The sequence below is a fragment of the Neovison vison genome, chromosome 7 (genome assembly GCF_020171115.1).
Source record: "Neovison vison isolate M4711 chromosome 7, ASM_NN_V1, whole genome shotgun sequence".
Taxonomy (NCBI): domain Eukaryota; kingdom Metazoa; phylum Chordata; class Mammalia; order Carnivora; family Mustelidae; genus Neogale; species Neogale vison.
Window position 1 is genome coordinate 53217844 of NC_058097.1, and position 21968 is coordinate 53239811.

General features: G+C 57.5%; 1 protein-coding gene across 1 annotated transcript; it reads right to left on the reverse strand.

Moving 5' to 3' along the window:
* Positions 1–962: 962 nt before the first annotated feature.
* On the reverse strand, positions 963–21723 carry PPP5C (protein phosphatase 5 catalytic subunit). The gene is made up of 13 exons (XM_044257065.1): positions 21547–21723; positions 16013–16254; positions 9305–9452; positions 8463–8584; positions 6300–6365; positions 5898–5996; positions 5015–5120; positions 4126–4268; positions 3886–3973; positions 3035–3075; positions 2767–2945; positions 1666–1747; positions 963–1480 (listed from the first exon to the last, which is right to left on the reverse strand). The coding sequence occupies exons 1-13, from the start codon at positions 21665–21667 to the stop codon at positions 1418–1420; spliced, it is 1500 nt and encodes a 499-aa protein (XP_044113000.1). The 5' UTR covers positions 21668–21723; the 3' UTR covers positions 963–1417.
* Between the last annotated feature and the right edge of the window lie 245 nt (positions 21724–21968).

Consider the following 21968-nt stretch of genomic DNA (forward strand, 5'->3'; position numbering starts at 1 on the left):
AGGGGTCAAGAGCCATGATCCGCGTTGGGCTGCGGTCTTCCAAGCGGCTCAGGAAAACACTGGTGGGCACGCGCGCATGGTGTCAAACAGAACAAAACAGTTTGTTCACAGGTGAGCCAGGTAAACGGTGGACAAGTGTTCTTTGCATTTCTCCTGCAGCTTTTTGTGCAGTTAAGAACTGTTCCCAAGTAACAAGTTAAAAAAGACACCAATCAGGGTTTTATGAGGACTGCCAGGCACATACAATCTGGAATCAAGTCATCCCTAACACGCAACACCAAGCAGCTATTAAATGCTGCTAGGGGCCTCTTTATACAGGAAAAACTGCAGCTCTGGGCTTGAAGTTAATTCTGACATCTTGAGCTCAAGCCCTCCTGCTGTGGTCACCTGTCCACAGACGGACAGCACCCCAGGTCTGCACCTCCCCGGAAAAAGGTGGGTCAAGAGAAGCTTGAACTTTAAAACGGAAATGTCTCCACAGGGCCAGGGGTAGGCAAAGCAGCCTGGACAGGACTCGGTATTAATCTCTGATGGAGGATGAAGGAGCGGCAGAAAACACCTCTGGTCTTCCCTGGTGAGGGAAATATCTGCTTCCCTGGATGCTATAAATGCCAGGATGCTGTGAGTGACTGAGAGCACACGGCAGCCTCAGCGAGGGCCTGCTCCAGCATTGCCAGAGGAAGGACCAGTCTTTCTAGCTTCTGCTTGGGCCTGGCCTCCCCAGGCCAGCTTGTGCCTTGTTTCCCATGTGCGCCCTGGGCCGCAGCTGTGGTTTCCCTCTCCAGGGGCCGCTGTTAAGTGCAGACACTGGGGCAGCCTGGCTGGTCAGCCCCAAGCCCAGCCATCCAACCAATCTAGCCCCCAGGAGATGGAAGAGAAGGGGTGTGGGGCTTGGTGGTCCCCCTACTCGTCGGGATGCTGTGATTACCCCAATCCCAGCAGCTCCACCATCTGACACAAGCTGACTTACAATAATGACTTTATTTTAACATATTTAATTACAGACATAAAATAGCTGGGGGAGGGGGTAAGCCCCAGCCTCGCCCCGTCTCGGGGCCGCCAGGAGAGGGGGATGCAAGCGAGGCCTCCCTGATGACCCTCCTTCCGGGGGTCTTCCTATGGCGGGGCCCTATTGCTTCAGGGGGAGGGGCCATGCACACGAGGGAGGCGGGGAAGCATCGGGCCCCGCCCACCCCACACGCTGAGGCCTCCCTCCACAATGCCCGGATGTGCCCCAACCCCAGCCTCTCCACCTCCTTCCTCTTTCTCTGGGGAGCGTACCTTCTGGTCGGCTCCCCACCCCCTCTGCAAACCTAAAGGGGAATAAATACAAACTTTACAAAGTAAAAGGGGGTCCAACGTTGCCCTGGGCCGGGCCTGGGGTCACACGGGGAGCAGGCCCTGGGTTGCGCGGGCCTCACATCATCCCTAACTGCAGCAGCGTGCTGGCGTAGGCCATGGGCTTGACGTCGGGGTGAGGCTGGGGACAAGAACACATGGGGCCAGGGAGATAGAAATGGGGCATCTTCAGAGCACCAGATGCACACAACAGCCCTCCCGGCAAGTGCTGCTAGGCAACTGAGCTCTGCCCCTGCCTAGAACGCTCAGCCGCGTCTTCCCCAGGTCCAGGCCAAGGGGGGGCAGGGGACTGTGCAGGTGACTCACCACTGCTGTGAACTGGTGGAACTGGGGCCGCAGGTCGGAACCCCGGAGGTGGATGTAGGAGGCTTTATTCCCCATCTGGTCACTGCGAACAGAGGCAGAGGGGCCAGTTAGGGGTGTGGCAGGGCCCATGGGGACCAGGGCTGGGGAGGTGGTGGGGAAGATACCCAAGGAGGCTGGATGGCAGAAAGTCTCAGAGAAGAGGGGGAAACAGATGGACAGAACCCATGAGAGATACTGATAAAAAGAGAGGGACAGAGAGGCTTAAGGCTGGGAGAGGGAGAGAGTCATGGATGCAGAAGGACAGGGAGACACAAGTGACAAAGAAGCCAACCGGAAAGGCAGGAATCCAGGAGAAAGGATTCCCCACCCCCACCCCCCACTCTGCCCCCTGGGGAGGCTTGGGTAGGAGGAGCGGGGGGATGAGGGGAAGGAGGTGAAGGTGGGACACGGGGAAGTAGAGGGCCCTCCTGATCCCACTGGCAGGGGGCACACGCGGCCCCATGGAGGCAGGGCTCTTGCCAGAACCTGAACTCTGCCCTGAATCACAAGGGACAGAGGAATGTGGTGCCCGGCACCCGGGGGAAATGGGCGGCCTGGTTCAGAGCACAGGCAACTGCAAGACGAGGGGCCTGGTTTCTTCACCCAAAACCTGGCAAGAGGCAGGGAAGGAGGGACGGGGAACGGGAACACAAGGAGACTGAGTGTGGCCCTTGTTCAGGTCCTACTTGGAAGGCATCAGACTGGAAAGAGACATTTATGAGAGACATGAGGAAAGGGCGCTGGATTCAGGGGACTTCTGACACCTGATAGTGGGACAGTGGTCTTCTGCTTGCGCAGAGAAGAGTTCCTTCTTCCTGAAGCATATGGGGGTATCAGTGCATGGAAAAGGGGATGCCTGGGGTTTGCTTTAGAAGAGCCCGGGTAGTTGGGAACTGGTGAATCTGGGTGATGACCACGTGGGCATTGTACGACTTTACCTCCGCCTGACTGTCTTTCACAGTTTCTGATCATAAAATTAAAAAAACAAAAACAAAAGCCCCCAGCACAAAAAGCAGTGGGTAGGGAAGAGAAGCCCAGACCCATGGGGGAGGTGGGACCCACCAGTAGTTGGGGGCGGAGAAGACGGTGACACAGCGGCCACCGTGCGCCACCTCGTAGCCCTCCGCCTTGACTTCATGGCTGCGGATGATGTAGTCCAGGTGGTTCTCCTCCAAGAAGGCCTTGGTGACATCAGGGCCAAACTGGCAGCTCACGCCCCGCTTGCTGACCGAGCGTCCGTTCTGGGGAGACAGGGAGCTCAGGGTGCTCACCATCCCACCCTCTCTGCCCACAGCCCGCACCTGCCGGCCACAGCCCTGGGCACACTGACCTGCGGCTGTGGGTCTGACCAGAGCAGGTCGCACATGGGACCTGGGGGGGGAGGAGAGGGGATGTCAGGGACTGGCCCACCCCACAGCAGTTGGGGTAGGGGTTGGGCAGGGCATTCCTGAGCAGGGGCTCGTGAAGTGGGCTTGGGAGCCCCGTGATCTCCCCTCCAGACCCATTCAATGTGTTCTGGCCCCGCAATGGGAGAACTTCTAACAGAGCAGTTTAGATCACACCCCTCTGCTGCTCAGAGCCTGCTGTGGCTCCCACCGCCCTAGGAACAAAAACAAAGCCCATGCTCTTTACCCAGGCCTGTGAGGCTCTGCAGGGTCTGGCCCATCTACCCCTTTAAAAAGCACATCCCTGCTCACCCAAAAACCACTGGCCACCAACTATTCCTCCCAGCTGCGGAGCTCACCCCGACGTGGGAAGCCCTGTGCTTGCCTGGGACGTTCTTGTGTGGCGGGTGCCTCCATCCCCATCAGTTCCCATATGGTGTCCCCCGAGAGGGCATCTACCCACCCTCTCCAGGCCCCGTGCCACACCTCCCACAGCTGGGTGTGCGTGTGCGCCCGTGTGAGTCCTCTCCGTCTGTGCTCATGGCTACAACAGGAGCCCCGGTATGTCATTCTCTGGGCTCAGCAGCCGAACTCACAAGGAAGCGATGGATGCGTGCTCCCTGTGGTGAACACGAGGCTCCCTTGCCAGCACAGCCCCGTGAGAGAGGACACGGAGGCTCGGCCTTGCCGTCCTTACCAAGGGCCAGAAGGCCCACCGGGGCAGAGCCACCCCTCTCCGCCGGAGATGCTGCAGCTCTGGGAGGGAAGGAGGTGCCACCTGGCCCGCCCTGGTCACCTGAATCTGGGGGCTGCCGGTTCCGCTCGATTTTCCTGATATCGTCCAGGGTGACGCCATCCTCACTGAACAAGCCTCCATGCATGATCTGGGGGGCGGGGGGGGGGCGGGGACAGCTGTATGAGTGGAGACGTGGGCCACACCCCAACTCTCCGACTTGCTTTCTCAGCACGTGGCCATGTGCAGCCCCCAGGGGTGCGGGAGGTGGAGGGGCCCGCAGGGTCCTGCCGCCGCCCTCACCAGCACTTTGCCGTTGATACACTGGGCCAGCGGGAGCCACTCGAACACCTCACTGAAGAGTTCATACATCTGGGCTGTGTATTTGGCCTTCACCTCGCCCTCGAAGCCATAGATCTGGTTCATGTTGTCCGTCTCGTGGTTGCCTGGGCAGCAGCAGGATGAAGAAGGGCCTCAGCAGCCCTGCCTGGGTGCCCTCAGGGCCAATGTCCAGGGGCCCCAAGCCCACAACAGTCACCATCAGCTGGTCGGCCCCCCAGAAACCCGAGGAGGCACAGATACTGTTCTCGGCCCCTTTTCTGGAGAGATAAACAGTTTGAGGGGCTCACACTGGGCTAAGGCCACAAGGCACAGGTCTGGTGTGGCCCCAGGTGACCATGGCTGTGTCCTTTGCCCCCGTGGGCCTTGAGCTCCCGTCTGGAGAAGCTGCGTGCCTTCCAGGGTAGAAGGACCAAGAAGGGCACAAGTCTTAAGGAAAAAAGGGGCCCACTACGGAACACGCAGTGTGGGCTGGCCCCGTGCTGTGCCGCCAGCTCCCCACATGCAACCTCCTTCCTCTCTCCTAGGGCTCCTGGGGCTTGGAGGAGACGAGGCAGCCGCCAGACCCCCATGTGAGCCGCAGCCAGCCCTTTAGCACCTCCTACAGGGAAGACCGCAGCAGGTGGTTACCCAACACCTACCATGTACCGAGCGCTGCTGTGTCAACCCCTGAACCTGGCCACGAATCTGGCACTCGGGCCCCCAGGAGCCCCCAACCCAGCCCACTGCCACATTCCCTCCTGCCGCTCATGTCTCCATCTCTTCATGGACAAGGCCCCCCCCCACTCCCACCCCGGGGGCTCATCCTGTACAAGGCCGCACTGACCCCAGACCCAGCTGCCACCCAGCTTACCTCGAAGTAGGTGAAAGTGGTCTGGGTACAGGAGCTTAAAGCCAAACAGGGTGAGGATCACTTCTACGGAGAAGGAGCCGCGGTCCACAAAGTCACCATTAAATATCTGTCCTGCTAAGGGAAACATGGCAGGGCGGACACTGCCTCCCTCCTCAGCCTCCCCACATCCCAGGCTCCTGCCTGATCCTTCCTAGAGTGGGGGTGTCAAAAGGGCGGGGGGTTTGCGCTGCTGTCTCTCCTGGCTGTTTGGCTCTAGCCCGGCAGCTGGGCATCTCCGAGCCTCAGCAGGACTGTACTGAAGGTCCCCAACGCACCTGTTTCTCAGGAAAACGGATGGTGGAGGGGGATGTAGGGTGGTCAGCTTGCTCCGCTCCCCCTCCCAGTACAAGCCCTCAAGCCACAGGGGAAACAGAACACAGACCCTCCCACTCAGCACTGCACAGGCCTGGTGGCCCCACACCGTGGCCTTTATCAAGCCATGGTCGTAACCTCAGCAAATACTTCTACAGCTCTGACTGCGGGCTCCTCAGCTCCTCGAGGCCTCTCGACACTCCCAGGAGGCAGACCCTACGATGCCCACTTTGCTAACGAGGCATCTGAGGCCCAAGAGAAGAGGTTGTTCCACATGTGCTGACAGCGGCCTCATATGCAGACGAAGAGGGACGGGGGCCCAGAGAGACTGAGCCACCAGCCCAGGTTGCACAGCATGCGGGGGCGACCCTGGCCTATCTGGTGCCAGCCAGCCACATCTCCCACATCCCCTCGCCTGAGCAACTGCTCTGGCTTCTCCCTTTGCAGGTCCAGGCCCTGCTTGCAGGCAGGGGTGCCTTTCTCAAAGCCCGCTGGAGGAACAGGGAGGGTGTGCTCTGCTGAGGAAGGATACATAGGGATTGGTCTCCGAGGGTAAACCATTGAGCTCAAAGATGTTGAGGAGGTCATAGAACTGGCCATGGGTGTCCCCGCACACCGTAATCTTCTCTGTCTGGAAGAAAAGAGGCCACCGGAGAGGGAGGGGCCCAGAGAGAGACGTGGGGAGGGGGCAGAGGTGAGGGGAGGGGCAAGAGGTCACAGAAGACCAAGAAGAAGCATGCAAAAGACACAGGCAGGGGACACAGAAATGAAGGGGGTGGGACAGAGACCAGGAGGCCAGGAGAAGCGGGGTGGGAGGAGGGAAGGAAAGGCAGATCAAGCCAGGTGGGTCTGTGAAGTTTCTGAGCTCCACAGCCCCTCCCCAGCCGGGGAGCTCCCACCTCTGGCCGTCCACACACTGCCCCACAGCGCGCACCTCTTTGAGCGTGGTCTCCACAAGCGTGCTCAGCTTAGAGAGGGCCTCTTTGACCTGTACCAGGATCTGGAAGGCAGGGTGGGCTGTGAGCACAGCTGGAGGGAGGACCTGTCGCCCATCCCAGGCCCCGGCGAGCCTGGGCTGACCAGCAGACACTGCTGCATGGAGGGTGAGGGAGAGGCTGGGAGGGGAGATGGATGGGCAGTGGAGGCCGGATGAGCGAGTGCTGGCGGGAGCCACAGGCGGCCCCCAAGCTGTGACCCCAGCAGCCTCTGTGGCAACGTCAGGATTATGTCATGTGAAAACCGAGATTCTGGGTTCCCCTTAAAATAATCAGCGTCATGAAGAAACAAGGGAGAATCCAGATGTGAAACATTTTCTAACCCAAAATGGCCCAGACATGTGAACATGTGTCATGAAAGAGTCTCCCCAAAAGGGCACAAGACTATTCTGGATGAAGGAAGATAAAAATGCAACATCTGCTCTTTCAGTGGAGTCTGGATTTAAAAAAAAAACAAAAACAAAAACACCATAAAAACCAAAACCACAAAATAGCTTAAAAGGACATTTTTGGGAGAACTGGGGGGGGGCAGGTATTAAAGTATTTTAAAGTATGTCTAGAAATGTAGATAATACTAGTTTTTGCTAAGAGAAGATCTAAGATGACCTTGGCGTTGCTATGTATATTTGACAATGTTTCCAGATCTTGTGGACGGCCTGTGGACTGTCTGCACTAGGCATTATTTACTAACTTCTGAGGGGGGACACCTGACCTGTGGTCACACAGGAGAATGTCCTGCTTTTAGGAGATACAGTTATGATGCAACACCTTTCTGGTTCAAGAAAAGAAACGAGAAGAGAAAGCCTGCCGTGTGCATGCACGCGCACACGTGTGTAGAAAACGAAGGTAAATGTGTCAAAGTGTTAACATCCAGGTGAAGGAGGCATGGATATTAGCTGTACTGTTCTTTCCATGTTTCTGTAGGTTTGACAATTTTCAAAATAAAAGCTGGGGAAGAAAAAACCCCAAACTATCAAAAAAAAAAAAAAAAGGCAGAATATGTCCACCTCTGGTCAGAATGAGGAGGTTACAAAAGACTGTCACTCTTGCCCCAATGACAACAAACCCCAAACCCATAAAACCCAATCTCATGAAAACCATCTGAGAGCTGAGGGTGCTCACAAAGAAACCTAAATCCATCAGCTGTGGCGGCAACAGGCTCTTCCGTGGGGCTTCCCAGGTGCAAGGCATGAGGCAGGAGGCCATGGGGCTCCTCGAGGACCAGAGCGAGGGCAGCCGGCAGGGCACTCGGGCCGTGTGCGGGCTAGTGACAGCTGAGAGCCCCAAGCAGCCCCCGCTACCCAGTGCCTTTGCTCTCACCCGTCAATCCACTGCCGCTGCCGTCACACAAAGGGAGGCATGAGGCAGCACGGTGTGCGTGTAAGGGGGGAGCCTCCCCAGGCACAGGAGTGAGGCCTACACTGGACAGCATAGAACTCGCAGCCCAAAAATCTGGCTGTGGGGCTGAAAATCAGAGAGTGCTCCCGAAGTTCCAGAAGCTGGAGACTTTGTAGCATAAAGACATTCCTGGGATCCTGCCAGGGCTGACGGGAGGGTCTGGATTCCAGTCTGAAAATACCACGAGCCAGGGCTGAACTCCAGCAAGAGCCGCACAACTGTGGACCAGACAGATGGGGCCCCTCACGCCAGTGGCCCAACAGAAGACGGGGCCGCCATCTCCTGTGCACAATGCTTACTTAGCTCAGTCTCTACTGTTCTTCTACCCCAAATGTCTAGCAGATGATAAAAAATGAGGAACCACACGAAGAACAGGCAACAGAAGCAGACCCAGAGATGACCCAGATGGTGGAATTACCAGAGACTTTAAAATAACTATGATAAATGTGTAAAAGATCTAGTGGAAAAGACAACATGCATGAACATATGGGGCAGGGAGATGAAAACTATTAATAAAAGTAACTAGATGGAAATGCCAGAAACGAAAACGCAGCATCAGAAATAAAGGCTTCCTTTGCGCTGTGCTCAGCACACTCCCCGCTCGGCAGTGCTGGCCGCCGGGGCCCCTCTTCCCCTCGACCCGCCCTTTGTGGCGGATGCTATTGGGGGTTCCAAGTGTGTGCAGCACCTGGTGGGGGCGTTACCTGGTAGGCGCATTTCCGGTGCAGTTTCTTCTGGTCCTTATACCACTGCATGAGCTCCTTCATGAAGGTGATTGTCACTTTGCCATCCTCAAGCTTGGGCCCGCTGTACTCGTCCTCAATGGCTGGTGTGTGAGCGGGGGAGGGAGTCAGTGGCCACAGTCACCATGGGGGGGGGGGCGGGGCACAGGGCGAGAGGAAGATGGAGGGAGAAGGTCCTGCTTCCCAGCCAGGTCCTTTCCCTGCCCGCTCCTTCTGTTCGGACGACTCTGCTGACCTCTCTGTCCAGTGGGTCCCCCTTTTCCAGCACCTTCTCTTCCCACCGCCTACTTGGTTTTATAGCACGTAACATGGTTAATTCATTTGCTGACTTGTTAATCATTGCTCTCCCTACCAGGCATCAGCTCGAGAAGAGCAGAGACTATTTTATTCACAGCTGCATCCCCAGTGCTGGGGTGCTCAGTAATTCACTGTGGAATGAATGACGGACTCCTCAGAGGGCCTGGAGGACCTAGACAAATCCCACAAGGAGACCCGTGAGGGGTGGGCTGGCCGGTACAGATGCAGATAGGGAGCTAGGCCCCGGCGGGGGGTGGGAAGGGCTCACCCACCTCGCCTGAACTGGGGGACGCAAGCCCCAGTGCAGGACTGTAGAGTTCCCAAGAACGCAGGCAGAAGAGCAACAGACCGCGGCCCTGGGACTGGGCCAGGAAATAGCTCCACCCCCCCGCCCCCCACTCCCCGGTGTTGCTGCACGGGAATGGAGAGCGGAGGATGGAGAGCGCCCGTGCAGGGGTGTGGAATGCTCGGTGCTGAGCGTGGCAGGGCCCCCAGGCCTGACTCACTCATGCTCTCGATGTCCAGCGAGTCGACCACGGAGCGCTTGTGCTCATCGCCGGCGATGGCCCGCTCGAAGGCTTTCTGCTTCACAATCTTGTTGCACTCCTGGTACTTCATTTTGGCATCCTTGTCATGGGGCTTCACCTTCACCACCTGGGCAGGTAGGTGGGCAGAGGGAGGGAGGGAGAAAAGAGGCATCAACGCCCAGGCACAGCTGGCCTAGGGCAGAGGAGCAGGCAAAAAAGGGGGCACCATGGCTGCGCTCGGCCGGTCTGGCCCTGGGTGCCGTGAACCTGGACCCAGACCCCCGGCCTCCATGCGCCAGTGGTGCGACCCCACCCTTTGTCACCTCCAGATGACAGTCTGTGTGTCCCAAAACTGGGCCAGGAGAGCTACCCACCCAGGGCAGTCCTGAGGTTTGGGACACACTGTTAACCCAAGCAGGTGGGATTTCTTACAAAAATCTTAGCTCTGTCATTAAAATAAGTCTCCCAGCTTTGGAGCACATGCTCAGCTTGGAGTTCCTCCTGGGGACCCCAGCAGGCTGAGGCCTGCTTTACTGACATGACAGTCCACACCAGCACCAAGTAGGATGAACAGGAAAGGGTGGGCTGGGCCCACGGGCACAAGGAACAGACTCAACAGAACCGATGACCTGCCAGATAAACCCGGCCCCCGGGGCCTCCATTTTCTCATCTATAAAAGGGCAGCAGGGGGCACACATGACAGGCTCCACCTGGCAGGGCCGTGGGGAAGCACAAGTCATGAATACAGGGCCCAGCAGGCCGCAGCCAGCACCGCATGGTGTCCCCTCCGTCTCCGTCCTTGAAGGGCAGCGAGACTGTGTGCAGAGGCCAGCCGCCTGGGTTCAAGCCCCAGCGCCACCACCCCTCAGCCGAGCAACTGCAGAGCGGCGGGTCAGCCTCTCCGTGGGAGGAAGCGGTAACCATCTCCGCTTCAGAGGCCAGCTGGGTCACAGGAGCAGACTTGCACAAAGCGTGCGCTGCGGTGCCGGTAAGAGTAAAGTCCACACCAGCCGCGGCTGCACCTCATGGCCCCTTCCACGGGCCGCTGCGCTTGAAATGGGGTCACTCGCAAACAAGCACCAGGCCCATGACGTGGAGATACAGTAAGTTCTCAGTAAAAGAAGCACCCCCCCCACCCCCTTCTATCCCACTTTCTGCAAACTCTGACCCTCCTGCTTGGAAGCAGACAAGGCTCTGCCACCTTCTTACTGTGTCACCTTAGGCAAGGACATCACCCCACCGTGTCCTCAGTTTCCTTATCTGTAACTGTACTTGCTGTGAGTGGACCCTGCCTCACCTGCCCACCCCACTGGTCGCCCGAAGAGCAACTCCCCCAGATCCTGTGCTGGGGGCCCAGAAAGAGCCCTCAAGTGCGGGGATGCCACTACCCCTGGGAGAGGCTGGCAGGGGGGGGTCAGAAGCCTGTGCAGAGGCACCTCCTTACCCCCGCGGATCAGGGGGGCTCATCCACCCTGGGGACGGGTGCACAGACCCAGCAGATGGCAGGAAGCTGGCTCGTGGCAGGCGATGGCTTCCTCCCTGTCTGGGCAGGCTCGGGCTTGGGCAGCCTGCCAGGCGGCTCCACCTGGGGTGTGGGTGCGGTGTGAGGCTCCGGAGGGAGGCGGCCCCAGACATCCCCTGGAGTCCTTCCCGACAGGGAGAGGGTACGAGTCCACACCCTGGGATCAAGTCCAAACAGCCACTCGGCTTGGCCTACACTGGCCTGCCGACCCTCCTGCTTTCTGTTTGCCCGGCACAACCCGGCCAGACCAAATCCATAAGTCCAATGTGCCAGCTCCCGTCACCTTGCACAGGCCGCTCCCAGCCCAGGACACTTCCCTCCCTCCTAGCTCCTCCTCCCCCAGCTGTCCTCCAGGAGCACCCCCACCCCCCGGGCTGGACATGGGTGTCTCCCCACTGGAAGATGGCCCCCCAAGGGACTGAATATGTCCCAGTGGATGGATGAACCACTGAGAGTTTCCTCTGGCTGGTCCCCATTCTCAGAGAGCTCCCAGGGTGGGCAGGGGATGGGGACGAACACTAACAAGGCAGGGAAAAGAAAGCAGTAGCAGTAACGGTACACAGCTAATTTTCGGAGCCCTTATTCCTTTGTGCCTGACGTCATCGTACGCACTGAACTTGCTCATTTAATCCTCCAAGCAGCTCTGCTGGGTGTTACCACAAACCCCCCCTTGATGGATGAGGAAACTGAGGCCCAGAGAGAGGAGGTAGAGAAACTGAGGCCCCAGAAGCCAGGATTCTGTTCTCTGCCTGCACAGGATCCCGCCTTGCAGCACACATGCTGGGCTGCGCCCCTCCCAGCCTGCGGCCTCCTGTCCCTGTCCTGAGCCCCCTCAGCTCCTAGGAAGAGGGCAGGGTGCCAGCACCCCTGTGGAGGGCCTGTCATGGGGACTGGCAGCCAGCACGTGCTCACTGTGGGCCTGGCAGGAGCCGTGGCTGCCGCCACAACTTACTACCAGCCAGGCTGCGAAAGGGGAAGTGGCTCTGCCGGGCACCCCTGCTCCAGGGGAAGGTCATTTGTGCCAGACTGGAGGGCCTGGCGAGTCAGAACTCAACACTGGACTTGTCTTTAGAAAGTGGGGTGTGGGTTGTATCATGGTGCGGATCCTGACCGTGGCGTCTGCGTGGTTACGGGAGAAGCCGGGAGCACGGTCTCACTTCACTTCTCACAACAGCAGGTGAAGCCACGATGCCCTCGAGAAGCTGTTTTGACAAGCGCCACTCCGCTGGGGGCGCTCACAGGCAAGAACCACAATGCTCCGGCTGATGGCCCAGTGAGCTGGGCTCACGATCCCTTCGTGACGCCGCTGGCAGGTCCGAGCAGCACCTCCTGATGACAGTATAGTACTGGGCAGCGGAAGCTCTGGTCACCACACGTGGAGGCATCGAGACCATCGACGGCCTCTCGTCAGTTCATGTCAGAGCAGGCCACCAAACGAGTTGTCAGAACATCACTACAAGTGTGACGGGATGTGGCCGGAGAGGGGCTGGGCTGGGCTGGGCACATTGATAGCAGGAGGGACCTGGGTCTCGGGCAGGCACTGCACAGTGACGGTCTCAAGCATGACACCAGGGTTATCACCCTCCAGGGCAAGACCCTCTAGTGACTTAATTAAGTCACTAAGTTATACTCAACGTTCCTTTTACAATGCAACAGAAGAGAAGAGAGACCGTTGGAGCAGGGCAGAGCCACGGAAGAGGCTGTGCCAAGATGCTCTGCCTGCTGCGTAGGGCTGGTGGCCACAAGCCCGATTCGGGTACCAGCCTGTCACTTCCTGGCTGTGGGACCTTGAGGGAGCGAACCACACTCTGAGCCTCAGTTTCCTCATCTGTAAATCAGGGATAAGGACAGGCCCACGGTGCAGGGTTGGTGTGAAGACTACCGGTTACTAGGGCAGGAGGGTCACCGTTGCGCCCAGCCCACGGTGGGAGCCGTACGAGGCATGAGCTCTGGGCACTCCTGGCACTACGGGGCAGTCATCCCATGGGTGTCCATGTGCTGTGAGGGCTTGCAAGGCTGGACGACGCTGGAAGAAGAAACCCAAATGCAAACCCTATTATACACCAAACCTCCAAGATCCAAGGTGGGAAGTGTAGAAGGGGTCCCCGGGACCAGCTTGAGCCCAGATGACCAGATGCATTCCCACCACGAACAGGAAAGAACACGGCAGGGGAAGAGCGGTCCTCTGAGAAGAGGACCCAAAAAAAGGGACAAGGAATCCTGGAGCAAAGGTCCCTCTGAAAGGATTTACTCAGAGGGGAGAGGGATGCGGGGAGCGGGGTTCAACATGGACCCATGGCAAAGGGAGGCCGGTTCCTGCGGAGGCCTCTGGAGGGGCAACAGCCCTTCCTGCTGGCATGGGCTCTCCCCCAGATACCCCCAGGAGGAAAAGGCCACGAATGCTAAGTGGGGGCAGGCCCCACTCAACATACAAATCTCATTTATTCCTCACACGAACACTCAGGCAGGCCCTGTTGCTATCCCCCCTTCTACAGATGAGGACACGAGGGCAGAGAGCCAAAGCACTCAGAGCTACCCAGCCTCTGGCTGGGTGTCCTGACTGTGCAGCCAGTGCCAGCTCCTACATCAGTGACCTTGAGGCTTTCGATTATGACTCAGGGTTAAGGAAAGATAGGTTTTCTACCACACACCCATATACACATACATGAGAAACATTTTTTCACAAATATGTACACACTTCCTCCAAAGGAACTGCTTTTTTCTGCTCTATTCTATTTGAGGAACACAGAGGTGCTGGTCTCAAACCACTGGGCTGACCTCACGGCCCACTAAGAGTCACAAGATGGGACTCTGGGTTCCAGTTCCAACTCCACCAGGATACCTTGGAGGAGGGGTGCCCCCCCAGACCTCTGCGTCCTACCTGCACAGGGGACCAAATCCACGCTCGTGAAGAGCTCACAACAGAGGAAGGCCACGGTGAGCGTGCAGATGAGGACAGAGGCCAAGAAAGGGAAGACCCTTCAACCAAAGGCAGAGCCTCAGGCCTGTGTTCATCCCAGGCCACATCTGGGCTCTGCCTCTGCGGAAACTGCGATCCAGATCCAAACGGGAGCCTGAAGTGCTAGCAAGTCGCAGGGCTCCTCCAGACGGCAGGAGGCCAGGAGGCAGACACTCTGGATGGGGACTGCCCGGCGCTCACAGAGCCTGAGGAAATGTCAGAATGGAGAAGCGGACCGCCCAAAGACATGGGGAACAGCCACACGGGCAAGGATCCCAGCCTCATGTGGGGACTCCCCTACTGCTCCTGGCAAAGCCTCCACAGGGAAACAGGCTGTGACAACGTAAATGCTGAGTGTGGCCCCACCTCAGGCTGGTTCCCAAAAGGCTGTGGACCCCCACCACCAGCCTTCCATGGCATCCAAAAGGCCTGGGAAGAAGCTCAGATGTGATCATGTCCACAAGATGGCTAGAACCAACCATCTCAGCCTCATGGGAGTATGAGGGGTTAGGCCCTGCCTGATCTGGGGGCAGAGCCATGAGGAGAAGGGGTCTGTACCCCCAGGAAAAGAGCTCCCTGCAACTCCAGGCACGGGGAAGACACGGCCACAGACCTCTGTGGTCCTCTGCCACGCCCCATCTCCTCCAGGCCCCTCCCCACACCCGAAGCCCTGAAAACCCCTGCCCCTGTCCCACCCTGAGGGCCCTCCTGGGTTACTTATTAATGGGCCTTCACCCCAGGGACCTCTACTCATACCACAGCCACCTAGGAGGTGGCTACTCCTATTGCCCCTATTCTCTAGATGTGGACAACAGGGGACCACAGGGGGAGGTTAGGCTGGGGAGTGGCCTGGGATCTGAAGCTCCTTTCTAAGGACTCTGTCCCATGGTTCCTTCCCCTGCCCTCCCAGAGGTCACCCCACTCCCTCCCTTACTTTGCCCCCCGGTCTCTAAATTACCGCCTTTTCCATGCCTCTGCCCCCACCCGGACACAGATGTCCCCTGGCCAAGGGCTTGGCTCAAGACTTCACTTGACCTGAAATCCACCCTCTGCCCCTGGCCAGCAGCCAGCCGCACTCCCTCCAAGAGCAGACCAGGGCTCTCAGCCCTCTGGGCACCCCTCCCCGCACAACAGAAGATCCTCAGCACCTGGTGGTGAATGAAACAAAAGGAGGGAGTATGGGGGCGACTGAGGGGGCAGAATAATAACGCAACACATTCTGACTGAGCCCGTTGGTGCCAAGCAATGACTCAATGAGCAGAACAAGCAAAACCCCTCCTCTCAGGGTCTCCGAAGCAGGAGACACAAGTGCCAGGGGTTCAAACCCCGGCTTTGCCACTTGCCCACTACATGTTGGCAGACAGGTGACCTAACTCCCTGGGCCTCAGCCTTCCAACCTGCACAGTGGGGTTAATCATAGGTCCCCCTCCCACAGGGCTACCACAACAACTCATTCTGCCAGTCCGCAGAGGTCATGGGGCATCCCTGGTGCAAACACACGTGACTGACATCCCCATGCCTATCGTGCCCATCAGGGCGAATCACAGGGATGGGGGTGGCTGATGAGCAGGTGAACTAGTGACCTGCCGTACTCTAGGTCCCCTCCCTCGTCTCCTCATCACAACACACGCCCTGTCTGCTGCCCCCCTACGGCATATGGCCCTCTCTGCCTTCTTCCAAGCACATATCCTCCGCCCGCCACGACTCTGTTTGCCTACTCTAAGTCACAGGTTTGGGTTTTGCCTTCCTCCAAATTAGAGCTCCTCTGCAAGACAGGATGCATGGATCTTGGTCACTAACAGCGAAAAAAAACCCAACAGTGCAATATAGGGCACAGGCTATGGGCCAGGCACTGGTCTGAACGCTTAAAAAGCAGAAACTCATTTAGTCTTCATGCCAACCCTTAGAGGCAGGTCTCAGTGCTCCAACTGCTGTGAAGCAGGCGGCACAGAGAGACCAGATGACTCGTCCAGTGTCACCAAGCAAGTGATGGCAGAGCTGGGATGTGAACCCACAAAGTGTGCTCTAGGCCAAGGGCCTCTCAGGCATTTATCTGTCAGGTGGGTGAGGGGCAGATGAACGCAGCCTCCCCTGCCAGCCACGCACCCAGAGGCCGTCCTTCCCCGACCTGCCCCGACCTGGCCCTAGACAGCATTCACTGGGCTTGGGTGCTGGCAGGCGGCCCCCTCCCTGAGGCCCGGCTCACCGTCTCGTAGTCCCGCAGGGCTGCCCGGAACTTGCCCAGCGCCATGTTGCTGGCCGCCCGGCGGTAGTAGCCCTTAATGTACTTCTTGTCGATCTCGATGGCCCGTGTGGCATCAGCCAGCGCGTAGCCATAGCACTCGGTGCGCAGGTAGGCCAGGCTGCGGTTGCCGTAGTAGATGGCATTGCTGGGGTTCAGCTCGATGGCCTGGCTATAGAACTTGATGGCGTTCTCGTAGTCCTTGGCTGTAGAGATGGAGGAGGAGGCGTCATGAGGCAGGGCTGCTGCCACCCAGTAAGAACAGGCCCCACGCTGGCTCTCCCTGCCTACTGCTGGGGACACCGAGGTCTGTAGCTGAGCTCAGGAATGTCTACTCAGCCCATTCCCTCTTTCCCCTCCCAACTGTCCCACACTTTTGTCTCCTCAGGTTTAAAATCCCAGGACTTCCACACACATGGCCAGCCATCACCCCTTAAGGCCCCAACCTGGGTGATACTTCTTCCAGAACCTTGGAGGGTCTTCCTCCAGTCCTATGGCCCAGGGGAGATACATTCGAGTACCAGAGCTGAGATGTTGTGAATCAGCAAATGTGACTTCCCTGAGTCCCTTGGTTGTCCAGCCCCCCCAAAGCAAGTAAACAAGCCCAAAGAGGGAGCCCAGTAGAACAGGAAGTGGGAAACAAGAAGGAATCTACTTAGGCCTCAAGGAGAGGGGGACAAACCAGCAGAGACTCAAAAGAAGCAACAAACTGGACAAGATGAAAAGCATTCCCAACAGAAGGAACAGGAGGTACAAAAGCCCTGAGATGGGGATAGAAGGGATGTGCTGTCAGCACAAGCCTTGTGTTCCAGGACCAGTGAGAGGCTGCTGTGGCTGGAGTATAACTAGTGAGAGGATGGAAGGGATGAGGGCAGGGAGATCGGCAAGACAAATCCCGAAGGCCACAGCCGCAGCAGGGTGTGGACACCGAGGTTCTAAATGTAGAGCAGCAGGATGGGTCATCTGGCCACAGGGAGGTTCCTTTTATCTGAAATGAGTTATGGGTGTGCACTTTACATGCTGACCTACAGAATCCTCACATCTCTCCATGGCACAGGACCCGTCTGACACTCACTTTATAGATGAGTCACAGAGGTCTTGTTCAAGGTCAAACACCCGTCTGTATCTGCAGAGCCAGGCCTGGACCCGTCCCACGTGCCCATTCAACAGGCAGGAGGCTAAGGCTCAGAGACTTGCCCGATTTGGGGGACTATGATGTGCACCCCCTCTACCCCACCCTTCTGGGGCTCACAGTCCTGCAGGACACACACACACACACACACACACACCTCCAGACACTGATGACCCACAGTGTTTAGTACAGAGACAGACCGGGAGATCTGGAGGATGAGAAAGAGTGAGTCAGGTGAAGAAAATGGAAGAGGGTTCCAGGCTCCCTGAATAGTTCTTCAATGAATAAAGGAAGGAAGGAAGGAAGGAAGACGGAAACAGACTGACAGTAGGAGAAGGAGAAGTCAGGTCCCAGGGAGATGTCCAGGAACAATATAACGATTCCTCCTGCAGCCTAATACCTGGCAATCTTTCAAATGGCTCGGATGTCCCCTCTTCTGGGAAGCCCTCCTTGATCCCCAGGCTGGGTCAGGCACTCCTTCGGGCTGCCCCAGCCTCTGGGCTCACCTATCCCAGCCCCGCTGGGTCCAGGTTTGTCACCATTCGGTGATGAGTGTGTCTTCCTCAGGACTGGGAGCCCCGGAGGGCATGCCCAGGACTTCCCAGAAACGAGCAAGGGCAGAACCAGACAGCCCAAGTCTGACAGACCCTCCCTGGAATGCCAGTGCCTTCGAGGACTAACTCCAGCCTCCTGGCTGTGTTCCAGAGGCCCTCTGGCCAGCTCTCTGGATGGCTGAGGTGTTACTCAAGAGGCCGTCTGGCCTGGGGTGGGGAGCCTGGTGTGTTCGAGCTTGACACCTGGCTCTGCGGATGCTGACCACGAGGCCTCAAGCAAACAGCCTTTCTTCCCTGCATCTCCGCTGGCTCATCTGAAAATGCAGGAATCATGCTTGGCCGTGCCCTGCCTCACCAAGCTGGGAGGGCTAAATAAACTCTCATTCGGAATGTGGCCACAGCAGATAGTTGCAAAAGAAGAGAATACATGATTAACCCAGGAGAAGAGGAGAACCAAGCAGAGGAAATGGGAGGGAACTGTACTTCCCGCAGCATCTACCCAATGACACTGACTCCGGGCCCTGTTCTACCTGCTTTACAAATCAGGTGCATCTAACCCTGGAGAGAGTCCCCATTTTAGAGATGAGGACACAAAGGCACAGAGAGGTTAAGTCATTTGCCTGGGGTCACACAGTACACAAGACAAAGAAACAAGATTTGGATCTAGGAAGCCTGAGGTCCTAACCACATCTGCAAAGTCTTAGGATGCAGAAACCTCTTTGGGGGTTTGAGACAACTCCTCCCATTTTACAGAAGGGGGGCGATGAGGCCCAGAGAGAGGGGACCAAGCTCTGAGCTCACAGAGGGGATGCAGCGGGGGTGGGGACAGTATCCTCTTCTCCCTGCAGACTCCAGGTAAGGAGTCTGAACATGGGAGCCAAGCACGTGGTGAGGAAGGGGGATATCCGGGCTCTGCTGCTCACGCTCTGACCTTGGGCTGGCGGTTTCACTTCTCTGAGCCTCAGCTTCCTCTATAAAACAAACAGCACTGCTCCTACCTACCTCCCAGCGCCTCAGGAAAGATTAAGCAAAGTGGTGTACCTGGCCACCACAGGGGCTCAATTAAGGAGAGCTGTAATTATTCTTTTTATTGTTATTCCCACAGCCCCTGAGGCTGGGGCTCTGTGCCTGCCACTGCCTGCCAGACAGTGAGGGGCCTAGACCAGGAGGAGCTTTCTCCTCTGTGCCAGCCCAATGCGAGCACCTCTGGCTGCCTGCCCAACCTCAGGGCTTCTGAGCGCCCAGGTCCTGGGGGGGAGGGGGCCCCTCCCCATGGCTGTTTCCCAGAATTCTTACCTCGACTCAGCATCAACCCTTGACTCGTCCCATTGCAGGGACAGCCCCACCTTCCTCGCCATCACCCAGATGGAGACCGTGCCTTGTCCTGGACACTTCTGGGTCAACCCCCCAGTGCCAGGCAGTGACCATGTTCTGTCAAGTCAGCCTCCCCAACATCTCAGATCTATTCATCCACTTCCATCCCTACAGCCCCGCCCTGCCTGGGTCTGGCCTTCATCCTGTTGGGCCCAGGTTCCTGCCCCAGCCTCCTCCCTGCTCTCTCAGCCTCCAGTTCTGCAGGGGTCCGGCTAAAGCACAAACCTGGCCCTGTCCTTCCCTTTCTCAGAACTATCCATGGCTCCCCGGAGTCCCCAGCAGAAAGCTCAGGCTCCTCCCTTGCCTTTTACAATTCCAGCCCCACTCACTTCCTCAGTGCCAGGCTCTGCTCACCTTTGCCAGGATAGGCCTTTGCCATCCCGTTCTTTCTGCCTGGCATTCCCTCCTCTCTCTCTCCAGCCCTCATTTCCTCTCTGAAACATTTCTTTAGTTGGTTTCTGTCTCTGGTCAGCAACGCCACCACTTCTCACCTGTCTACTACCCTGGTCTCCATCCTGGCTTGAGCTCTTAACATGCGTCCCCACCACCCTGAGGATGACACCCACTCCCTGACTGGGCCTCCAAGGCTACACCACCAGCCTCATCCCTCACAGGCCCTGCCTCCTTGTTGCTGCAGCCTAACCAACGGCGCCCACTGAAGGCTACTGAGGCTCTAGATTCCTCCCCTGCTTCCTCCTCCCCGACTTTGGTCCTATAAGTTCCCTGTCTCTCCTGCAGGATCAATTCTGGCTATTGGACCAAACTCTTGGACTCTTCCATCCTTTAAAAAAAAAAAAAAAAAAAAAAAAAAAAGAAGGCAGCAGCTCCCCCTCCCTGTTTTTCCACTCCCTTTTAGGCTCAAAATACTCAAAGCACTTTGTCAACATCTGCTGTCTCTACTTCCTCACTTCCTGTTCACTTTTGGGTGTCCTTCTAGCTGACTACCACTTTCATTGTTCCCCAGAAACTGCTCTTGTAAACTGTTCTTGTTAAGGCTACCGCCAACATTCGTGGAGCCAAACCCAACGGCCAACACTCAGTGCTCACCCTGGCAGAACCTGACCCAAAGCACAGCCCTCCCTTCTAGAAGCACGCCTTTCTCTCATTTTTCCTGACATCTTTCCCAACTTCCCTTCCCCTTCACTGACTACCCCTCCTCAGCCTCTTCTTCTTTTCTTACCTTAGAATTTCTCAAGGTTCTGGCCCCTTTGCTCCCTATATGGCCTCATACATTCCCACGTGTTCTATTTCATTCATAGGCTGACTGTGCTCAAATTCCTCTCCTTGGAGCTCCAGACTGGCCCATCTATCTACTCAATGTCTTCTCTTGGAGTAAAACCCAAACTACCTTTGCAGTGACTCTTGGAACCCTACCTGATCTGGACCCTGTTCTAAGCTTATCTTGTATCAGTCTCCCCGCTAACTTGCTCAAGTTTCAGCCATGCTGGTCTTTTCATTTCCTACCTCAGGGCCTTTGCATATGTGGCTGCACCCACCTGGAACGCTCGGTTGCGATTCTTCTCGATTTAAATGCCTTCTCCTCAGTAAGGTCTTCCCTGACCCCGCTTACTAAAGCAGCCTCCAGCCCTTGTTCTCTACTTCACACCCTGTGGGATTTTCTCCCCAAAGCATTCCTCACAACTTCGAAGTATTTTATCATTTCTTGTGTTTTTGCTCAATGTCTGATTCTCCTGCTCAATTACATCCGATAAAAGGGCAGGGCCATATCTGCTTCATTCGCTGCTATATCCCCAGAGTCTAGCACAGTTCTCAGCACAAAGCAGGTACTCAATGAACATGCTGAATTAGTGAATGAATGAGTGCCCCCACATTTTACTCTTTCCCAAGCTCTTATGTCATACTATTCTTGGGATTTCCCCACCTTTACTCCCATGGCCTCCCACGCATCCCTTTTCCTCTTGCAACCCCAAATCTCCTGTCACCTTGCCCTCCCTCCTCATGACCTACCCCCCACCCCCCCCAATTCCCTACTCTATTGGGACATTGCCCCCCACGCTCCACTTGGTGCCACCCACCCCAGATCTCCCCACTTGGTAGCACCATCACTCCCCAGCCCCGTCACTACTTGGCAGCGCCCTCTTCAGGTCTCACCATAGGTGCTAGCTCAAGGATCTCACATATGGAAAAGCCCTAGTTCCCGTCCCCCTCCCGCCCCACACTTGGTAGCGCCCTCCCCAGTCTCCCCACTTAGGAGCACCCGCTCCGAATGCCACTTCTAGGCATCACTCCTTCTGTCAGAAGCCCCCTCTGTCGCCCCCTCGTAGCGCCATCCTGGGCCTCCCCAAGCCAGGTCACTTGGTAGTGTCTGCCCCGCGCCCAGGCTGCGGCTCCGCGTTGCCATGGTTCCGCGCGGGCCGGGCACCCCTTGCCCTGGGCAGCTCTCCACCCTCCCTGGCCCCTCTCCGGGGCGGGCTCACCTTTGAAGTAGTCGTTGGCCTGCGTCTTGAGCTCCTCCGCCCGCTTCAGAGCGCCATCAGCTGGGGGCTCGTCTCGGGGGGGCTCAGCACACTCAGTCCGCTCGCCCTCCGCCATCGCCATGCCGCAAAGCGACCCCCACCCTGGCAACGGCCGCCCGCGGCACCCGGCCGAATCGTCGCGAAGGAGTGCCGAGTTGCCGCTGCCGCTGCTGCACAAGTGTCGTAAAGCGCGGGCCCCAAAGGCGCCCTTGGCGCGCCTGCGCAGGGTCCTTTTGCCATAGAGCGCGCGGAGGACAAGGTGACCAGAGGGCCCCTAGACAGCGCCCATCCTAGAACGAGCCAATGGGGAGGGCGAGAGGGGGCGCGCGGGGCGGGGTTGAGGGGGTGGGGATGAGGTTCTGGGCTGGTCCCCTGCTCTCAAA

Coding starts and splice junctions, on each gene's coding strand:
- PPP5C (XM_044257065.1), bottom strand. CDS start 21,667: ATGGCGATGGCGGAGGGCGAGCGGACTGAGTGTGCTGAGCCCCCCCGA. Junction 16,255..21,546: donor GGCCAACGACTACTTCAAAG/GTGAGCCCGCCC, acceptor CCATCTCTACAG/CCAAGGACTACGAGAACGCC. Junction 2,946..3,034: donor GGTCAGACCCACAGCCGCAG/GTCAGTGTGCCC, acceptor CTGTCTCCCCAG/AACGGACGCTCGGTCAGCAA.